This window comes from Prionailurus bengalensis, chromosome B4 (assembly GCF_016509475.1).
Source record: "Prionailurus bengalensis isolate Pbe53 chromosome B4, Fcat_Pben_1.1_paternal_pri, whole genome shotgun sequence".
Classification (NCBI taxonomy): Eukaryota; Metazoa; Chordata; class Mammalia; order Carnivora; family Felidae; genus Prionailurus; species Prionailurus bengalensis.
Window position 1 is genome coordinate 70,673,314 of NC_057358.1, and position 21,434 is coordinate 70,694,747.

General features: G+C 36.2%; 1 protein-coding gene across 1 annotated transcript in view; it reads right to left on the bottom strand.

The window, feature by feature from the left end:
- The window catches only part of ADAMTS20 (ADAM metallopeptidase with thrombospondin type 1 motif 20), a 176,923-nt gene that overhangs the window by 113,719 nt on the left and 41,770 nt on the right, over positions 1–21,434 (bottom strand). The window contains exons 4-7 of the mRNA XM_043563431.1: positions 19,500–19,759; positions 6,285–6,368; positions 5,472–5,596; positions 4,268–4,308 (exon numbers count right to left, since the gene is read on the bottom strand). Coding sequence (XP_043419366.1) covers positions 4,268–4,308; positions 5,472–5,596; positions 6,285–6,368; positions 19,500–19,759 — 510 coding nt within the window. The remainder of the gene's footprint in view (positions 1–4,267; positions 4,309–5,471; positions 5,597–6,284; positions 6,369–19,499; positions 19,760–21,434) is intronic.

Genomic DNA, 21,434 nt, shown 5'->3' on the forward strand with positions numbered 1-21,434 from the left:
CTTGCCATTCCCATGCCTCCATTAGTATTTTCAATCTGTTAAATCACTCCATTTCCATATATTCATTTTTAAGGCTGTGCAGGCATTTCAAACAAAATATGGACTCTTATCACCCAAACTTGGTTTCATGCTCAGAGATGGATATATTCTAAGCTAAACATTTTAATCACATAACAGATCTGTGGAAACATGTATTGTGTATGATTGAAGTCCATACTCAAGTATGCCCATAAACAGGCAAGAACAAACAAAATCAAAGTGAATATATAACATTATGGTTCGAAGCAGCTAACTGATGGTTGTGCCTACATTCACTCAAGCGGATATTCGGTTCTATGAAAGTGATCAGAGGTAGGATAAAGTCGTATGGGCCCTAACCTCATACCCATTCCCTGTGTTTGGAAGTTCAAGAAGCTGCACAGAGTCCTCCAATCTAACCACCTTAAAGAATAAAACTCCTTTTGGGGCGCCTGGGTGGCTCAGTCGGTTAAGCGTCCGACTTCAGCCAGGTCACGATCTCACGGTCCGTGAGTTCAAGCCCTGCATAGGGCTCTGGGCTGATGGCTCAGAGCCTGGAGCCTGTTTCCGATTCTGTGTCTCCCTCTCTCTCTGCCCCTCCCCTGTTCATGCTCTGTCTCTCTCTGTCCCAAAAATAAATAAACGTTGAAAAAAAAACTCCTTTTTAATTTTTTAATGTCTGTTTATTTTTGAGAGAGGGAGACACAGAATCTGAAGCAGTCCCCAGGCTCTGAGCTGTCAGCACAGAGCCCAATGTTGGGCTTGAACTAATGGATTGTGAGATCACGACCTCAGCTGAAGTCAGAAGCTTAAATCCCAGGTGCCCTATAAGTAAAAATTATTTTACAACATACTTTGCAAAAAGTGCTCAGAGACTGGGGCAATGGCATCTACAAAATATAGCAGAAAAATCTCACAATTTTTCCACATATTTTATATGAGAAAATTAAATACTAATACTTGTGTTAATATAAGTTGTGTACCCGCAGGCAAATTACTTGTCCTCATCTATGAAACTGAAAGCTATTCTTAAAGATTTGTTGTGAAGATTGAATGAGTTAAATCACACAAAACCTCACAAGAGTGTATGATACATGGTAAACACTCAAATATCAGCTATCATTATCATGACCCTTGATTTAAAGGATAGTAAGAATACTTTCAGAGAATTAAGAACAAAGCTGGAGATAACACCATCCCAGATTTCAAACTATACTACAAAGCTACAGTAACCAAAACAGCATGGTACTAGTGTGCATGCACACGCATGTGCACACGCACGCACACACACACACACACACACACACATACACACGAATAGAAGAGGATAGCCAGAAATAAACCCACACTCTTATGGGCAATCTATAACAAAGGAGGCAAGAATACAAAATGGGGAAAAGAGTCTCTTCAATAAATGGTATAAACTGAAAAGCTACATTCAAAAAGCCAAAGTGGTCCAGTTTCATACACCATACACAAAAATAAATTCAAAACGGATCAAAGACCTAAGTGCGAGACTTGAAACCATAAAATTCCTAAATGAAAATACAGGCAGTAATCTCTTGGACATTAGCCTTAACATATTTATAGACATGTCTCCTCAGAGACAAAAGCAAAAATAAACTATTGAGACTACACCAAAATAAAAAGTTTTTGCACAGCAAAGAACTCCATCAGCAAAATGAAAAGGCAACCTATTGAATAAGATATTGGCAAATAATATATCCAATAGGGATTAATATCAAAGATATATAAAGAACTCAAAAAACAATCCAGGTAAAAAATGGGCAGAGGACCTGAACAGATATTTTTCCTAAGACGACACACAGATGGCCAACACATGAAATTATGTTCAGCAGCACTATTAGGGAAATGCAAATCAAAACCGTATGCGGTATCACCTCATACCAGTCAAAATGGCTAGTATCAAAAAGACAAGAAGTAACAAGCATTGAGAAGAATGTGGAGAAAAGGTAACACTCATGCACTGTTAGTAGAAAGGTAAAATGGTGCAACTGTGGAAAATATGGAGGTTCCTCCCAAAATTAATAGAAATATCACACGATCTAGTAATTCCATTACTAGGTATTTACCTAAACAAAAACACTAATCCAGAAAGATACATGCACTCCTATGCTTATTGCAGCATTATGTACAATAGCCAAGGTATGGAAGCAACTCAAGTGCCTATTAATGGATAAATGGATAAAGAAGCTGTAGTGTACATATACGATGGAATATTAGCCATAAAAAGAAGAAAATGTTAAAAATTTGCAACAATATGGACGCACCTAGGAGGTATTATGCTAAGCAAAATAAGTCATTCAGAGAAAGACAAATACCATAATTTTTTCAAAGAACCAGCTCCTGGTTTCATTGATAGGTTCTACTATTTGAGTTTATATATCACTTATTTCTGCCCTAACCTTAATTATTTCCCCTCTACCACTGGCTCTATGCTTCATTTGTTATTCTTTTTCTAGCTCATTTAGGACTAAGGTTAGGTTATTTAAGATTTTTCTAACCCAAACTACGATGAGGTATCACCTCACATCTGTTAGAATGGCTAAAATTAACACAGCAAACAGGTGTTAGCAAAGATGCAGATAAAGGGGAACCCTTTGCACTGTTGGTGGGAATGCAAACTGGTGCAGCCACTATGCAGAACAGTACGGAGGTTCCTCAAAAAGTTAAAAATAGAACTATGACCCAGCAATTGCACTACTAGATATTTACCCCAAGGATACAATAACACAGATTCCAAGGAGTACATGTATCCAGATGTTTGTAGTGGCATCATCTACCATAGCCAAATTATGGAGAAAGCCTAAATATCTATTGACCAATGAATGGATAAAGTTGTGATTGGTGTTTGTGTGCATATATACATATGTACACATACAATGGAGTATTACTCAGCCATCACAAAGAATGAAATCTTGCCATTGGCAATGATGTGGATGGAGGTAGAGTGCTACAGACTAGGCAAAGTCAGTCAGAGAAAGACAAATACCATATGATCTCACTCACATGTGGAATTTAAATGAAACAAATGAACATGGCAGTGGAGGGAAGAAAACCAAGAAATACATTCTTAACTGTAGAGAATGGATGGTTACCGGAAGGGAAGTGGGCAGGGAGGGGTTAAATAGGTGATGGGGATTAGGGAGGGCACTTGCTGTGAGGAGCTTTGGGTGTTTTACGGAGTGTTGAATCGTTAGATTCTACACCTGCAACTAATACTACACTGTATTAACTGGAATTTAAATGAGAACTTAGAAAATAATTTTTAAAACTTAAAATAAGCAGTAAGAAAATGACTAACACCAAAAAATAGGAAAAATGGGTCTTATTTCATTTCTCAAAAGAAGTACGAATGGCCAGTAGCTATGAAAAGATGTTCAAATTCAATAATCATGGAGCTGAAAATTACTACTATAATGAAATTACATTAAAATGGCAAAAATGATAATTCTCTAGATACCTTATGTTGATAAGGACATAATCAAAAGCAATGTTTAGAATAAACTATTGATAAAGGTGCAAATTGGTACAACCATGTGAAGATATACCAAAGTTGAACATTAGCACATTTAATGACTAACAGTTCAATTGTAGAATATACACTAGATTTTAACGTGAAATTCGTAATGAAAAACTGGAATTGGCCAAAATATCCACCGATAGCATGTAGATATGTAAACTAAGGAGAAAATATTACACAGCAGTGAGAATTCATGAACTACAACCACTATGCTCAAAAAGCAAAATCGAACAATTTCTTTTATGAGCACACACACATAGAGAACTGTTTTTCAAAAGATGAAAGTAACTGGGACATACAGAATTCATGGTATTGGCTACTGACTGGAGGCATGCAAAAAGGATAGAGTAAGGACTTAGCACAGGCCATATGATAGTATTAAGTTTCGGCTCTTAAATCTGGTGGTAGATTTATGGCTGTTCGTTTTGTTTTTTTGCTTTAAATCTGCATATAGTTTATATGTTATTTTGTGTGGATCAAATATTACATAACTAAACACTTCATGTCCAGCTTTGCACGACACTTGATATTTAGCAATGGGCACCATATTTGCTGTTCTTCTTTAAAATTATTGAAGCAGAAGCTAATAACGACCATCATTACGACAATCAAAAGGACTACAATGTAAAATAAAAGGAAAAGAAACATTTTAAACAATTCAGGAAATAATTATGTAAGTTGTATTTAATTTGCAAAATAACTTACCTAATGTGTCACATTTCTCCCTAGCTCCACAAATGTCTTCCCTTAAAACAAAAAATTTTGAAACATTTTCAGCAAAGTTTTTTGCAACAATTCAAAACAAAGATAAAGAAGTTTAAACTGTAATATGACCATTACCATCAACTGCCTTCCAAATCCGGGTCTTAAACTCTCAATAATTTAAACCCAAGGTATACACCTCTTGTATATATCAATAAGCAATAGAAGCTATAGGAGAGAGTCTGCTGTGAATAGGTGAAGCTTTAATCAAGGTCAGTAACAAGCTTTCTAATTACATTTTTCACCTCTGCCTTTACTTATGCAGTACATGTAAGAGAGTTTACCCTTTCCTTGATGCTTCCGCATCACAATGAGCTGCAGTGATTATTCTCCACGACAAATAGGGATGTTTTCAGATATCACCAACTTGGTTTTGTTTTTCCTTCTGCATTACTTAGTCCCTAACCCATCTGACAATTCTCTGGTCTTTCCTACATGTCAGCTATTTTACATGGACTGACGGTTTCATTTCAGGGTTCTAGAAAGCAGATTATGAGTCTGACCCCTAAATGGAAGAATTATTTCCTTCTGTCAACCAACCAGCCAATCCTAAAATCTAATTATTCTAGTAACCAGTGTTGCTGAAGCAAAGGCATGAATTAACCATGGAGAGTGGTGCTTGTAAAATGGATATTTTTTAATAGCATAAGTTGTTTTTAGTAAGTAAGCACATTAAGACCCTTGCAAATACAGTCTAGCAATTAAGATATGTATTGAGCATCAAAACAATAGGTTTTTTGTTTTTTTTTTCTTTTCAAAGTACAAGTAGCCAAAAAAGTAGGCAACCAGTTAAAATTCAAAAGCTCTTCCAAGTGATTGAAGTATCAAGTGGGGAAGGAACATAACCTGTTTTCAGTTCCATAACTATGTTTGTTTCCAAATATTTTTCCTAGTTCTGTCACTAATAAGGAAATTATTTTGCTTGGGTCAGTTCACTCCTCAGCAACCTAACATTGCTAATTTCCTAAGGAATCCATTTGCAATTTGGTCTGCAAGAACAATGTTTTCATTCAACAGTATCTTTTGCAAGACAAGTTCTTAGAGAACGCTTCCATGTATCGATAAAGAAGGTAACAAGAAATAGCAGTGATCACGCAGGACAGAAAGGTAAACCACTGTAGTGGGAAGGTTATTTCTAAAACTGTACCTAGTGATAAGAACAGCAGTGTCATGGTGAGAAGGGTGAGCATCATCAAGAACATTCTGAGTTTGCTGCCATAAACAAAAGTTACGCAATGTGGTAGCTGCATTGTAACTGATGACTGGTCCTTCCTGCACACAAAAAAATAAAAAAAGGAATTTAATAATACATTAAAACATCCATATCCTCTTTTCTCCAAGCTTGTCAGCATCCTCGTAGTTTATCAAATAGCATTTTCAGAAGCACATAAAGTGACACCTGTCCTTCATATTTTTAAAAAAATATCTTAGCAATATTTAAAACATCAGGATCAAAACGGAATCTAGCGAGACCTTTTCCATGAAACCATCTAATATTTAGAATCAAAAAATTTGTAAAAACTGTTGTAAATCCTTCAAGGGTAGGATTACTAAAGGGAATACTTAGTTGTTTTTAAATTATTATTTCCGGGGCGCCTGGGTGGCGCAGTCGGTTGAGCGTCCGACTTCAGCCAGGTCACGATCTCGCGGTCGTGGGAGTTCGAGCCCCGCGTCAGGCTCTGGGCTGATGGCTTGGAGCCTGGAGCCTGTTTCCGATTCTGTGTCTCCCTCTCTCTCTGCCCCTCCCCCGTTCATGCTCTGTCTCTCTCTGTCCCAAAAATAAATAAAAAACGTTGAAAAAAAAATTATTATTTCCTTTTATTTCCACCACAAAGTCAATCACTCCCATTCAAGTTTTTGAATGTAAATTTTTAGAAATATCTCATTTCTAGTAACAGTTTTGTGATCTGTATGTAAAGTCTACTACTATTAAGGATACTAACTTCAACCAGTTTCTTACCTGTTCATTATGAATTACAACTAATTTCACGATTACTATGTTGATAAGATTTCCAATACTTGAGTCCTTGTAGATTGCTGCAACCTACAAGGGAAAACAAAATGTTTCACATTCTACAAGGTTAATCCTACATCAGAGTTCATTTCTAGTTCTTGATAGAACTGCACTTTACTATTGACCTTTTAAGAGCTGTGGTATGAAAATACGTTCTTAGTGTTAGGATCTTATTACATATGCTTTCAGATTTTATAAGACAGCCCTTCAGATGTCGTACATGTAAATTTTGATGTATTACCTGCTAAAAAATTATAGTATTTACTTTAGAAAGTGTAAGATCAGATACCTAAATGAGTTATTTCTTCTCAAAAGTAAACTGAATCCAGTCCTAGAACATCAATTGTCTGACCTACCTGCACAGTGTCATCTCCCAGGGACCTTTTCACAAATCCTGATGTCCAGGCCACATCTCTTACCAATTAAATCAGAATCTCTAGGGTTGAGACCCAGACATCAGTATACCTTCAAAATTTTCCCAGTATTTTTTTTAATGATTCCCATGTGAAACCAAGTTTGAGAAACAGCAACCTCAACCCTATTACTGAGATTGGTCCATGTATCAGCAGCATCTGTATCACCTGGAGCTGATCAGAAATGCAGAATCGCAGACCCCACCATGAGCTAGTGAATCAAAATCTGCATTTTAACAAAATCAAGTAATTTGAGCACTCGGAACTTGGAAAATACCCTTGAGGATTCAGCAGGAATTTCACTTCATTCTGTGCCACACTCCCTAATTTACATGACCATTATACTCCATAGAGAAGTTTTAACTAATATTTTCCAAAATGGCTGTATAGTTCCAATTCTGAATATGGTTAGAATTTTTAATGGTTAGCATTCCTGGAATCCATGGGGACTGATTCATCTAAAATCACATAAGAAACCCGACAAGAGGTCACAGGTCGATAGGCAGGTCACCACCTGGTCTTTAATTTTCCAAAACTGAAAAATGAAATTCCATGAGGCCCTCTACATGGGCTCAGTTTATGATTCTTGGTTAAGGTGCTAATTCACTAATTTATCTCTTCTTGTACCCATCATAGCGGTTTCTGCTGCAGTAGTGTCTTCCACGTTCAATGCCTCTTTCACTCAGGACAATCCCCTCAGGACCTGGACCACCTGTGCAATGAAAGTCATTTCCAAACATAGGTAGTAATCTCTTTGACAATGGCCTTAGTAACATTTTTCTTGATAGGTCTCCCTAGGCAAGGGAGAAAAAAGCAAGACTAAAGGACTAAGACTACGCTAAAATAAAAAGCTTTTGCACAGCAAAGGGCATCATCATCAAAATTAGACAGAAACCTAATATTTACAAATAATATATCCATTGGGGATTAAGTATCAAAGATATATCAAGACCTTAAAAAACCATCTGATTAAAGTAGGGCCGAGGACCTCAAGAGACATCTTTCCAAAGAGGACATATACATGGCCAACAGACACATGAAAAGATGCTCAACATCACTAATCAGGGAAATGGAAACCCAAACCACATCACTTTACATCTATCACGAATAGCTAATATCAAAACGACAAGAAATATCAAGTGTTGGTGACGATATGGAGAAAAAGGAACCTTTGTGGACACAGTTGGTGTAAATGTAAACTCGTTGCAACCACCGTGGAAATCAGTATAGAGGTTTGTCAAACAAAAACAGAAATACTTTGTGATGCAGTTATTCCACTACTGGCTATTTACCCAAAGAAAACCCCAGTTCAAAAGGGTATGTGCACTTGTGTTTATTACAGCATTATTTCCAAGATATGGAAGCAATCTGTGTCCACTGATAGATGAATAAAGACATCATTTTATATATATATATATATATATATATACATATATATATATACATATATATATATGTGTGTGTGTGTGTGTATAATAGTATTACTCAGGCATAAGGAGGAGATCGTGCCATTTGCAACAACATGGGAGGAACTTAGCGAGTATATTGCTAAGTGAAAGAAGTCAGGCAAAAGACACTTATAAGTGCAATCTAAAAAGCAAAACCAAGCATTAATAAACCCATAAATACAGAGGACAAACAAGTGGTTGACAGAAGGGAAGAAATAGGCAAAATGAGTGAAAGAGTGGGAGGTACAGGCTTCCCATTATGGAATAAGTCAGGAGGATGAAAGGTACTGCATAGAGAATATGGTCAATGGCATTGCATGGTGAACTATGGTAGCTACACGTGAACACAGTATAACATGTAGAGTTGTCAAATCACTGTCGTATACTTGAAACTGATACAGCATTCTTTGTCAACTATACTTAAAAATTTCTGAAACCTGGATCACCATCTCCTGGACCACGACCCAGACCAAGAAAGCAATTGCTTCAGGAGATACTACTTGCCCCATCCTTTTGATTAACATTCAACATCTACACCTTGCTTTAATCCAGAGACAGGGAAGACATGGACCCTGACCTTGTGGACCTTAGAGTTTGTTGGAAGTACTAGTGGTGAAGTCCTCATTCCATCAGCCAAAGAGCTGTTTCAATAGAATGAATCACCTACACAACTGCTCCAGTTGTTTTTTTTTTTTTGTTTGTTTGTTTGTTTGTTTTTGCTACATGGAATAATGACCAGAGCAAGAGCCAAAAACATCTCTGGAAATGCTGACACTGCAGGGTCACCACGGACTTCAATACACTTTCCAGAACTTTATTGTTTTAGCTGTGCAGCCATAGGCATTTACAGGTTGGTTATTTCTACCTACAGTGGTGCCTTTAGCAGAAGTTGTGGTCTTCCGGCATTGAGAGTAAGTACGGGGACAAATCGTTGGCCATTTCAAGCAGGTCTGTTAGCCCCGCAGCACTGCTCACTTGAAAATGGGAGCTGTGGAAACTGGTAGCCGAATTGGTATTTTCCATGCAACTTAAGAAAGTACATACTTCCCATGGAAAACAAAGTATACCCACACTTCAGACTTATCCTTTGATTCAGTGAGTTTAACAGTGGATGCTTTTCTAAGTCCAATTACAAAAGAGAACAAGACACCTCAGATTTATGCTCAAAGGCTCTCTTCCACTTAAAAATGAACAGTTGTGAAGACTTCTAGGTCACAAGAGACCATGCATTCTCCATACTTCACATAGGAAAGAGCTTAAGTACTATGAATTATCTACAGGACTAATTTCTTCACTCATTACTCGAAATAGGTGGACTACAAGTGACAATCTGGATGTTATGAATTTATTTTGTAGGTGATACTATATAATATTGAGTTTAAGAAACAGATGTTGCACCTTTATTGAAAAGTAACCAATCTGTAAGATACGGTATATACACATATATAGATGTATACATATATCTATGTGTATGTACATATACATACACACAATGGAAGATTACTAAGCCATACAAAAGAATGAAATCTTGCCATTTGCAATGAATGGATGGAGCTACAGAGTATTATGTTAATCAGAATAAGTCAACCAAATACCAATACCCTATGATTTTAGGTGTGTGGATTTTAAGCAAACAAATGAGCAAAGGGGGGAAAAGAGGCAAACCAAGAAACTCTTAATTACAGAGAACTGATGGTTACCTGAAGGGAGGTGGGGGGTGGTGGTGAAATTGATGATGCGGATTAAGGAGTACACTTGTGATGAACACAGAGCAATGTATAGAAATGTTGAATCACTATGTTGTAACAAGTGAAACTAACATATTATAATGCAGGTTAACTGAAATTTAAATGAAAACAAAAATATAACCTCATTCGTCCTCAGGTAAAACATACAAAAAACAGTTCAACTTAATTCTTTACACAATCTCCCCAAAAAACCCTCAGGTTGATAGTTTGCTTTTATGCTAAAATGCTATCATTGAGTAATTAAGGGCATCCTATTTAGTTGTATGCATTTCCTGTTTTATGTATAGACCTTCATAATGTGCTTACATTCAACGTATGTTCCTTTTACTTTATGTGTATATTTAAAAGTGTTACTGTGTAAGTATTCAGTTAAACTGAATTATGAAGCAGGCAGATGACAAGGACCATTTAGTCAGAGGCTTTTGTAATTGACATGTACAATGTGCTTCTCTTATCCCCAAACTACCACCCTCCTATTACATTGCCAAGATGGTAAGGTACCATGTTTGCTACTTTTTCATGACTACATTCATAGATTGGCTTTAGCTCTGACCACTGTATTTTCTAGAAGATCAGAATTCTATTCCCTAAGTCCTTCTAATTAGCTCTTGGTATAAAACTTTCTTTCAGAACCCTGATGTGTTTCATGCCCTAGCCCTGACACTACCACTGCAGACACTTGACCATGGCCTCAGAGAAGTGCTATGCAGCCAGGAGCCCTTGGTTTTAGTTCTAGCTCTATTGCTAGTTACAAGGAAGTTGGTCAGTTCTGGAAATGGACCTCTTTTTGTCTCCGTTCTTGCAACCATGTTGAGGCACCAAGCATCCCTGGTCACCATGCCATAGTGTATTCAATTAGTATTTACCAGATGCTATTGAGGGGAGGAGAGTAGAGGCCATTTGTGTTTTAAAGCACAAAAATCATCCCACGGTTTGAGAAATGTGGAGTAACAAAGTTAAACAGCCTATTTGATACTTTTGTGAAGATACCTAACAAATCCACATTATCTAGGAGAGGTATTTCACACAAATGCTTAAACAGTTTTTTTTCTTTCCTTCTTCCCATAGAGCATGTCACATGACTAGTATCCCATTCCATAGACTACACAGTAGAAAAATGCTACATCAGCTTTCTTAGATAACCTTTTGTTCTACAGCACCATGTAATATTGATATATAACTATAATCACTACATATTAGTGTGCTGTATTTTACAACTTTATTGATCTAATTAGAATATATTGAATATTTTATTCTTTAAGTGTTTGTTCCCCTAGCATATCATGTTTATGTTTCTCTCCAATCTCACAAAACAGTACTTCATGGATATTTATAAAAAAAAAAAGTAAAGAAATGATAAATTCTGTTTAAATATTTTCTTTAAGAAAATTCTAAGCAAAAAACACTTCGTGCAAATAATGAGGTTATTTTCACCATTAACTGACCAACTATTTTGAAATAATTTGTATACACAGCTTCAGCAAATGTATATATGGCATGTTTAGAGGCTGCCTTTTTAAGAAATGATTTAGCCATTTTTAATGGAGATAATTGACATTATATATAATCACATATATATAATGAAATCACCATGATAAATCATCACATAGTTCTATTTTCTCTCGTGAGGAGAACTCAGATCTACTCCAAGCAATTTCAAACATACAATAGTCACCATATCAACTATTCACCATCCTGTGCATTACATCCCGAGGACTTGTAGCGGTTTACCTTTTGACTGCTTTCACCTTCAAAGTCTTCTACACAAAACTGATTTTAACACAGTGAAGAGACTGTTTACAAAGATCACAAATCTTGTCTGATCTTTTTGCTTGAAATTAGAAAATGATATTCCACAACAAAGTAAATATGTGCAAGGAACAAATTTATCCTTATTTACTACATGGAGTACTACCAGAACCAATAATGTAAGTCAACTATACTTCAGCTAAAAATAAATAATCTAAAAATTAAAAATAAGAACACGGAGTTGAAGGAAAAGTGAACATAATGGTCCTACCTGAAGTATGATAGTATATCATTTTTATTTTAGTGTGGCTAAAAATTTCCTCTACCCTGAACATCAGTGAAATCAAAGGTATTAAGTCAGGGTAATCCAAGTGAGGCTTTTGGTTGATAAGTGTCTCCAATAGTAACTGTATTTTAATAAACAGGACTCATTCCTGATGATCACATGATGTGCCTTACATTTACATGATTGTGTAAGAAAGTGAATGTTATCAAGTCAAACCTTTATAAACACAGAGTATAAAAGTCTCTGACCTATAGTATTTTCAAGGTTTATTAAATAAATCACCAAATATCAAAGTAAGTTTGTTAAGAAAATAATTGCTCTCGTTACAGATTCTTTGGTTGTTTAGTTATGTGTGAATGCCATTTTAGCCTAATACTGTCACCCAAATTCTCTACAGATAAAAGCTTTGGTATTGAAAATAGTTGAACATCTTTGGTCATTTAACACAAACTCTTATTTTATTGGATACACTATACATAATTCCGTTCTTCCCAATTTTCATATTAATGCCAGAATCACTTTGAATAACAGATCACTAAGGTATCCGTACAGCACTATAGTGAATTAAATCACACAAATTTCTCCATCACTGTACTCATTTTGTTGAATTGTTGAAAGTAAAGAAAAAGACAGCACAATTGTCTGTAAGGTTAAGGGCAGTTAATCCTCTAAATGGTGTCCATAATCCATGCGCTCAGTGTTGAAGCATTAAGCTATTTCTCCATTTTATATAGAGCCAACATACAAAAACTTTATCATTTTGAACTTTTCTTTAAATGGTTCACAAACTTCAAGTATAAATCACATTTTCTTGTCTTTTTCCTAAATTACTGTCACCAAGAACATTACCAATATCCTGTGTGTTTGAATAAATGTAGTTAATGCCTCCTTAAAAATGAGGACAAAATGTGCAAAATCTCGGTTTCCTTCCTCAATCGGAAACACATCTGCGACACTTACATGGAGACTGCATTCCTCTTATCACTTCAGAACAATTTTGGAAAAGGACTTCACGAGTGGAGATGAAACAAGTTGAACTACACTTGACTATTTCTACAAGGTGTGCCCAACTGTTCCAGTTTGTTAGGACTAAGGGGTCTCCAGGGCCAGGAGTCTCAACCCTAGAACTAGAAAAGTCCCAGGCAAAATAACAAGAGTCTGTCACTCTTGCTCCAAGATTCCATTCACATGGTTTACATCTGCAACTACAGCTATGACCACAGCATTTCACTAATAACATATATACAGAACCATGAAGTCTGACTTTCCTGTATTCTTACTTTAACATTCTTTAGGTTTTTATTTAAATTCCAGTTAGTTAATGTACAGTATAAAACTAGTTTCAGGTGTACAATATAGTGGTTCAACACTTCCATATTACACCTGGTGCTCATCACAAGTCCACTCTTTAATCCTGACCTGTTTTTCCCCGTCCTTACCTCTCCCTCCCCTATCCAGTAACCATGCGTTTGTTGTCTACAGTTAACCTGTCTTGGTTTGCCTCTTTTCCCCCCCCTCTCTTCCTTTCTTAAATTCCACATATTCTTTTAATGAAAAAGAATGGAGAAGCACTAAACACAGGTAATTTATCATCTGAACTTTGACCTTTGACAAAGCAAGCATATACAAAACCCAAACTACCTCAAAAGAGAAACTGTCCTAAATTTTTCCTCCTACCTATCTACATTTGGAATGCTCCCCTCTTCCCTAACCCTGCTTCAGTCTATCTCCTTGTGAATGAAAGCTCAACACAACCAGCTGACTACATTTACAAACATCTCATCTTCAACTGCAATTGGCTCTCCTAGTGGGACTACGGGTCTAGGAAGTAACATGTGCATATATTGGGCTACTGTTTCAAGCAATCTGAGAAGCTGATTTACTTTCTATGAAGTCAGAAGAAGGTCTGTTTTGCCCTTTATCAACTGTGACTTTATGTCACAGTATCTTCTCCAAACAATGATTATATTGATTTTTATGTGAAATACAGGTACCACAACATTTCTGAGTATGCCAGTATTGCCAAAGCTGTGTGGCTATTTCCTTCTTCTAGTCATTATTTCTACAGCATGGATATCAGAGTTACCCATAATTAAACAGGCTTCAAAATCTGTCACCTTTACAAAATCTAGTGTTTTCCTTGGGAATCTCTACCCTCCTTCCCACAATTTTCTTAATGACTATCTCCTTTACCTGCATAAATTTACTAAGTTTATCTTACACTGTTCCATATACTTGATACAATTTCCTACATTATCAACTGACATCTTCCATGCCTATACTCTCATTAGAATCCCCTCATAATGAGCTTTCCAAACTCAGATGTAGATAGTTATACATCTAGATAATTACACTTTTCATTACTTCAGATTCAGAAGTAAAAACATGTTATCAGGATAAATTTCCACATATTGCTCTGTTTTCATTTTAAAAACTCAGGTCAACAAATGTCCTATTATACACAATTCAGAAATAACTTTGAGTCATCTATTACAATGTCATGCATTCTGAAAAAGAGTACTACTTTTTTTTTAACATCAATTTATTATTGAGAGACTGAGCATGAGCATGGGAGGGGCAGAGAGGAGGAGACCCAGAATTCAAAGCAGGTTCCAGGCTCCGAGCTGTCAGCACAGAGCCCCACGTAGGGCTTGAACTCGCAGACTGGGAGATCATGACCTGAGCCAAAGCCAGACACTTAACCGACTGAGCCACCAAGGCACCCCCCAAAAAGTATTACTTTAATCACTTATTTGTTTTATTTTTCATGAACTATTGAATGCCTACTTGGTAACAGATACTACACTTAGGCAACATGGGCCATTTATTCTTAGCACATCTAAGAATTTAAGGTAAAATGCTATATATAAGGAAAAAAACAGGGTCTTATCTTCAAATAACAATGTACTGAACTGGACATTTCTAGCCAAGAAAAATTTACAATAAACAATAGATGTATCCTGGCCATGTCTGTTCCATCAAGTAGATCTAAATTCCTTACATGTGAATAAAGGTACTTCCAGCCATGAGATATGTTCCGATAACCTGAATCTGTATAAATAGGTGACTATATAACTCATTAATTAAACCAGGGGACTCTTGAGCATGAAAGATGCTTTTAGTAATTACTCCAAAAGAACAGGCCTAAATCCAGAAGAGTCCAGACAACAGATTTAAGTATGTGTATGTATTTGGTATATATAAGATATAGAGTTCTACCACTGTAGAACTAGTCTAGGTCCTTCACTAGGTCTAGAATTCTGTTCCAGGATACTGCCACCACCCCTACTCAAAATAGATGTTAATATCAGGTCAAGAACTCTGATAGCTACTGTGATCTTACATTCCAAATTTGCTAAAGGAGCTCTCAACATTTATTTATTTTTGGGACAGAGAGAGACAGAGCATGAACGGGGGAGGGGCAGAGAGAGAGGGAGACACAGAATTGGAAACAGGCTCCAGGCTCCGAGCCATCAGCCCGGAGCCCGACACGGGGCTCGAACTCACGGACCGCGAGATCGTGACCTGGCTGAAGTCAGACGCTCAACCGACTGCGCCACCCAGGCGCCCCTAAAGCAGCTCTCTAATAGCCTGTCCTTTAATCTTCATAAATACATTTATAATGTAAAGTGTCATTTTGTCCCAATGAAAATGAAAACAATAGTCCCAAATCTTTGGGATGCAGTAAAAGTGGTCCTAAGAGGGAAGTTTATAGCAATACAGTTCTACCTTTCTACCAGAAGAAAAATCTTGAACCACCTACCTGTATACCACCTAAAGGAGCTAGAAAAAGAAACAACCCAAAACCAGTAGAAAGGAAATGATAAAGAGTATAAAGGAAATGATAAGAGTATAAATATATATAAAACTAAAAAAATACAACAGATAAATGAAACCAGGAGCTGGTTCTTTGAAAAGATCAACAAAATTGATAAACTTCCAGCCAGACTCATTTAAAAAAAAAAAGTGCAGAAAAAGTCATAAATATCACAAATTAAAGAGGAACAAAACCAAAGAAATACAGACAACTGTAAGAGGAGATTATGAAAACTCATGCCAACAAATTGAACCAAGAAACAATGAATTCCTAGAAACATAACCTACCAAAACTGAAGCAGGAAGAGTAGAAATTTGAACAGATCAATTACCAGCAATGAAATTGAATCAGTAATCAAAAAACTCCCATTAAAAGTCTAGAACAGTTGGTTTCATAGGAAGATTCTGAACATTTATAGTTAATACCCATTCTCCTCAAACTATTCCAAAAAAAGGGGGAAAAAAAATAAAGGAAATTCATTCTGTAAGGTCAGTATCAACCAGATATCAAAACCAGATAAAGACACCACACACACACACACACACACACACACACACACACACACACACACAGAACTAGAGGCCAGTATCTCTGATGAAAACACATGTAAAAATGCTCAACAAAATACTAGCAAACTGAATCCCATGATACATTGAAAAACCATTCACCATGATCAAGTACGATTTATTCCTAGGATACAAGGTGGTTCAATATTTGTAAATAAATCAACGTGATACATCACATTAAGGATAAAAACCGTATCATCATTTCAACAGATACAGATATAGCATTTGACAAAGTACAACATCCATTCATAAAAACCCTCAACAAAGCAGGCTTAGAACATACCTCAACATCGTAAAGGCCCTATATAAATAACCACAATTAACAACATTCAACAGGGAAAAACTGAGCTTTTCAACCAAAGATCAGGAACAAAACAAGGATGTCTACTCTCATGACTTCTATTCAACATAGAAGTAAGTCCTAGCCACGGTAATTAGGCAAGAAACAAAATAATAGGTATCTAAATTGTTAAGAAATAAAACTTACACTAGTTGCAAATCTAGTGATACCATATGTAGAAAACCCTAATGATTCCAAAAAACTAGAATAAGTGAATTCAATAAATTTGCAGGATTCAAAAATCCATGTACAGAAATCTGTTGCATTTTTATACATGAATAAAGCAGGATACATAGAAGAACACAATCCCATTTATATCAGCACTAAAAATAATGAAGTATCTAGGAATAAACTTAATCCAAGAGGTGAAAGACCTTTATTCTGAAAACTATAAAACAGATTAAATAAGTTCAAGAAAATCTAAAGAAATGGAAAGACATTTTATACAGGTTGCAAGAACAAATCTTTTTAAAATGTCTATAGTACCCAAAGCAATCTATGGATTTAATACAATCCATATCAAAATACCACCAAGGATTTTTCACAGAGAGAGAACAATCCTAAAATTTCTATGAGACAGATAAAGACCCTGGTAGCCAAAGCCATCTTGAAGCAGACAAATAAAACTGGAGGTATCCTAATTCCAGACTTCAAGTTATATTAAAAAGCTGTAGTAATTAAAACAGTACTGTACTGGCATAAAAATAGACCTATAGATCAATAGATCCAAATACAGAACTCTGAAATACACCCATAGTTATATGGTCAATTAATCTTTAACAAAACAGGAAAGAACATCCAATGGGAAAAAGACGGTCTCTTCAACCAATGGTGTTGGGAAAACTGGACAGCGACATGCAAAAGAATAAAACTGGATCCTTTCTCACACCAGGTACAAAAATAAATTCAAAATGGATCAAAGACCTACACATAAGACACGAAACCATAAAAATCCTAGAAGAGAGCACAGGAAGCAATTTCTCTGACGTCAGTCTAACAGTTTTTTTTTCACATAGGCCTCCTGAAGCAAGGGAAATAAAAGCAAAAGTAAACCATTGGGACATCAAAATAGAAAACTCTGCAGAGCAAGGGAAACCAACAACAAAACTAAAAACCAACCTACAGAAAGGGAAAAAAGCTATTTGCAAATGGCATATCCATGTATGAGTATGGATGTATATATATCCAAAATACATAAAGAATTGATTCAACAGCCAAAAAAACCACATAATCCAATTTTAAAAATGGGCAGAAAACATGAACAGGAATTTCTCCAAAGACACACAGATGGCCAACAGACATGCTCAAAATTTCTCATCCGGGAAAATGCAAATCAAAACTACAAGGGGTTATCAACTCACACCCATCAGAATGGCTAAAATAACACAAGAAACAAGTGTTGGTGAGGATGTGGAGAAAAAGGAACTCTCTTGCACCACTGGTGCGAAAGCAAACTAGTACAGCCACTATAGAAAAAAGTGTGGAACTTCCTCAAAAAGTAAAAACAGAACTGCCCTATGATCCAGTAATTGCCCTACTGGGTACTTACCCCCCAAAACACCTAAACACTAATGCAAAGTGACACATGCACTCCTATGTTTATTGCAGCATTATTTACAAAAGCCAAGTTATGGAAGCAGCCCAAGTGTCCACTGATAAATGAATGGATAAAGAGGTGGTGTGCATGTGTCTGACATACACACGTAATGGAATACTACTTAGCCATAAAAAAATGAAGCCTTGCCATTTGAAACAACATGGATGGAGCTGGAGTATAATGCTAAGCAAATTAAGTCAGAAAGAAATATGATTTTATTCACGTGTGGAATTTAACAATGAACAAAGGTAAAAAAATAAAAAATAAATAATAAAAAAAAAAAGAAGACAGACTCTTAACCATAGAGAACTAAGGATTACCACCAGAAAAGGAGGTGGGTGAAATCGGTGATGGAGATTAAAGAGTACACTTATCATGATGAGCACTAAGTATAGAACTGTTGAATATTCACCTGAAAACTAATAGAACACTACATTAACAATATATTAAGCTGGAATTAAAATTAAAAACCTTAAAAATATCATTTATTCCAATTTCTGACTTGACAAGTATAGCAATAGCAAAATAGTTTCCATTCCTTCTGTGCAGAAATAAGATTTAAAAATCAGATTGGGGGGTGGGGAGGCACACCTGGGTGGCTCAGTCATGGTTCTTGAGTTCAAGCCCCACATCGAGCTCTGTGCTGACTGCTCAGAGCCTGGAGCCTACTTCAGATTTTGTGTCTCCCTCTCGCTCGCTGTCCCTCCCCCACTCATGGCTCTATCTCTCAAAAAACGAATGAATGTTAAAAATATATATATAAATCAGAATCACGGGAAGCTCAGTGGGTCAATTGGTTAAGCCTCCAACTCTGGATTTTGGTTCAGGTCATGATCTCACAGTTTAGGAGTTCGAATCCCACATTAGGCTCTGCACTGATAGCACGGTGCCTGCTTGGGATTCTCTCTCCCTCTCTCTGTACCCTTCCCCTGCACACATGTGCTAGCGATCTCCTCCCCTCCCCCCAAAACAAATAAGCTTTAAAAAAATAATCAGATTCAAAGGGTGAAATATCAGGGCTACTAGAATCTTCCCTGTCACCAAAGGGTAGAAAATATAGGATACTGAAAATATTCGAATTATTCTTTAAGTGTTTTCAGAGACTTTCAAATGTTTTAACAAGTTCGAGTAACTTTTCAGATAAATGTGAGGGAAACATTACACATCTTAGAAAGTTTAAAGAACAAGTTTACTTACAATTGACATTAGTGTTAGTACATAGTGCTGCAAATTCTGTCCATGATGATGAACCATTTTAGCGTCAGCTGTAACCATAACTTCCACATATCTCGGGTAGGATAAAAAACGTTTTTTCCTGGAATGTAATTGACTTCTTTCATCTTCCAATGATTTATTTTTTGAAGGGTATCCTAAAACCATTTCCTTCTTTACATTAAGATCTTCATTTGTGTTGCTATAGTTTTGAAAGGGTAAAGTGGTTTTCTTTATTTGACTTTCTGGGGGGAGAAAAGAATATAATGCAGAGCCATTAAATTAGATGGGACTAAAAATACTGCACAAAATAGGCAAAAATACACACACATCACCTTCCAACATGAAATAAAAGATAAAAAGAAATTTAACTCCGTGATGCAGCAGTTTATTACTATTCCCAGTAATAAAATGTTATTTTTCATAGATTGGCCCAACAGAAACCAAACTCCGAGTCTTTTTTTTTTTTTTAAACAGCTAAGACTGTTGAAGAGCATTTATTAACGGTAGAAAAATTTAAAACTGAGGAGTCCCCCTTTTTTTCCTCAGGTAAACTGGGTGCTCAAGCCAATGGCATTTCAACTCATTATAGATCAATCACATTTTGTATGATACAGAACAAAACCTTTTGTTAGACATCATGTAAAGATTACCAGACAGAAAAACCATGAAACATTGGTAACTCTTTGAATCCAGAAAAACTGTAGATCTGCATTTTATAATATTTGATTTATAAGATACCTGATTACTTTTGTTTCGTTATGTTTAAATACAGAATTCAGGGGCACCTGGGTAGCTCAGTCAGTTGTGTCTGACTTCGGCCCAAGTCAAGATCTCACAGTTCCTGAGTTTGGACCCTACAGTGGGTTCGCTGGTGTTACTGCAGAACCCCGTTCAATCCCCTGTGCCCCTCTCTCTACTCATTCCCTGCTTACCTTCTCTCAAAAATAAAACTTTTTAGGAATGAAAAAATACAGCAAATTATTCAATGTTAATCGCAGATGCCATGGGTAAGTCCTTTAGTCTTCTGTATTTTTTTTCTGACAACTGTTTGCAAGTATTTAACAGAAAAGTGGACCAAAGGAATCAGGTAAGAAGAAATCCAAGGTCCCGGATACTCAATAAACCGAATACCAAAACTATTCAGACTCAGTTGTACTATAAGGATTATACAGAAATATAAGAGTATGACAACAATAATTTCATTTTAAATAAGCAGTAATCTTACGGTTGTAAGTAATCAAAGTCCTTAAGCATGGTTTCCACATGTCAACTTTTTCTAATATTTAAAACCATCCTGCCCTTGGATATTACTGTGCGCTTATGTTTTGAAATTTATCTCATTGGGAAATTCTGAACTTGGCAAACCGTGTATAGCCCTAAAACGTTGTCCTACCATCTTTATCCGGGGGTGACTCCACCACTAAAATATCCACTTCGTAGACCCAGATGTAACTTAATATACCAATCTCAGAGTCAATAGGAAATAAGTATACTCTGACTTGTTCATCAGTTTAAAATAAACATTATACCTACTCTACATCAAGGAACATTTATAAATTGCAGAGCAAACAGAACCTTATAAAGTTTATACTCTAGTAGGAAGAGACAAGAAGTAATACGTATTTAAGAATAAATTTCAGAATAAGTGCTTCAGTAACAATTCAACTTCGAGACAAAAAGAAACTGATTCTGCCTACCCAAACGGCTTAAATTTAAAAAACAGCACCAAGTGTTAGAGCAACCACTTTGGAAAAACCGCTTGGCAATTTTCAAGTTTGACACATATGTACACCTACCCCCGTAATTCTACTCATTTTATACCTATGGAAAGTATGTCAACAAAAAGACTTATGTAAGACCATGCATAGCAAGACTAGCACATATAGATCAATGGAACAGAACACAGAGGCCAGAAAT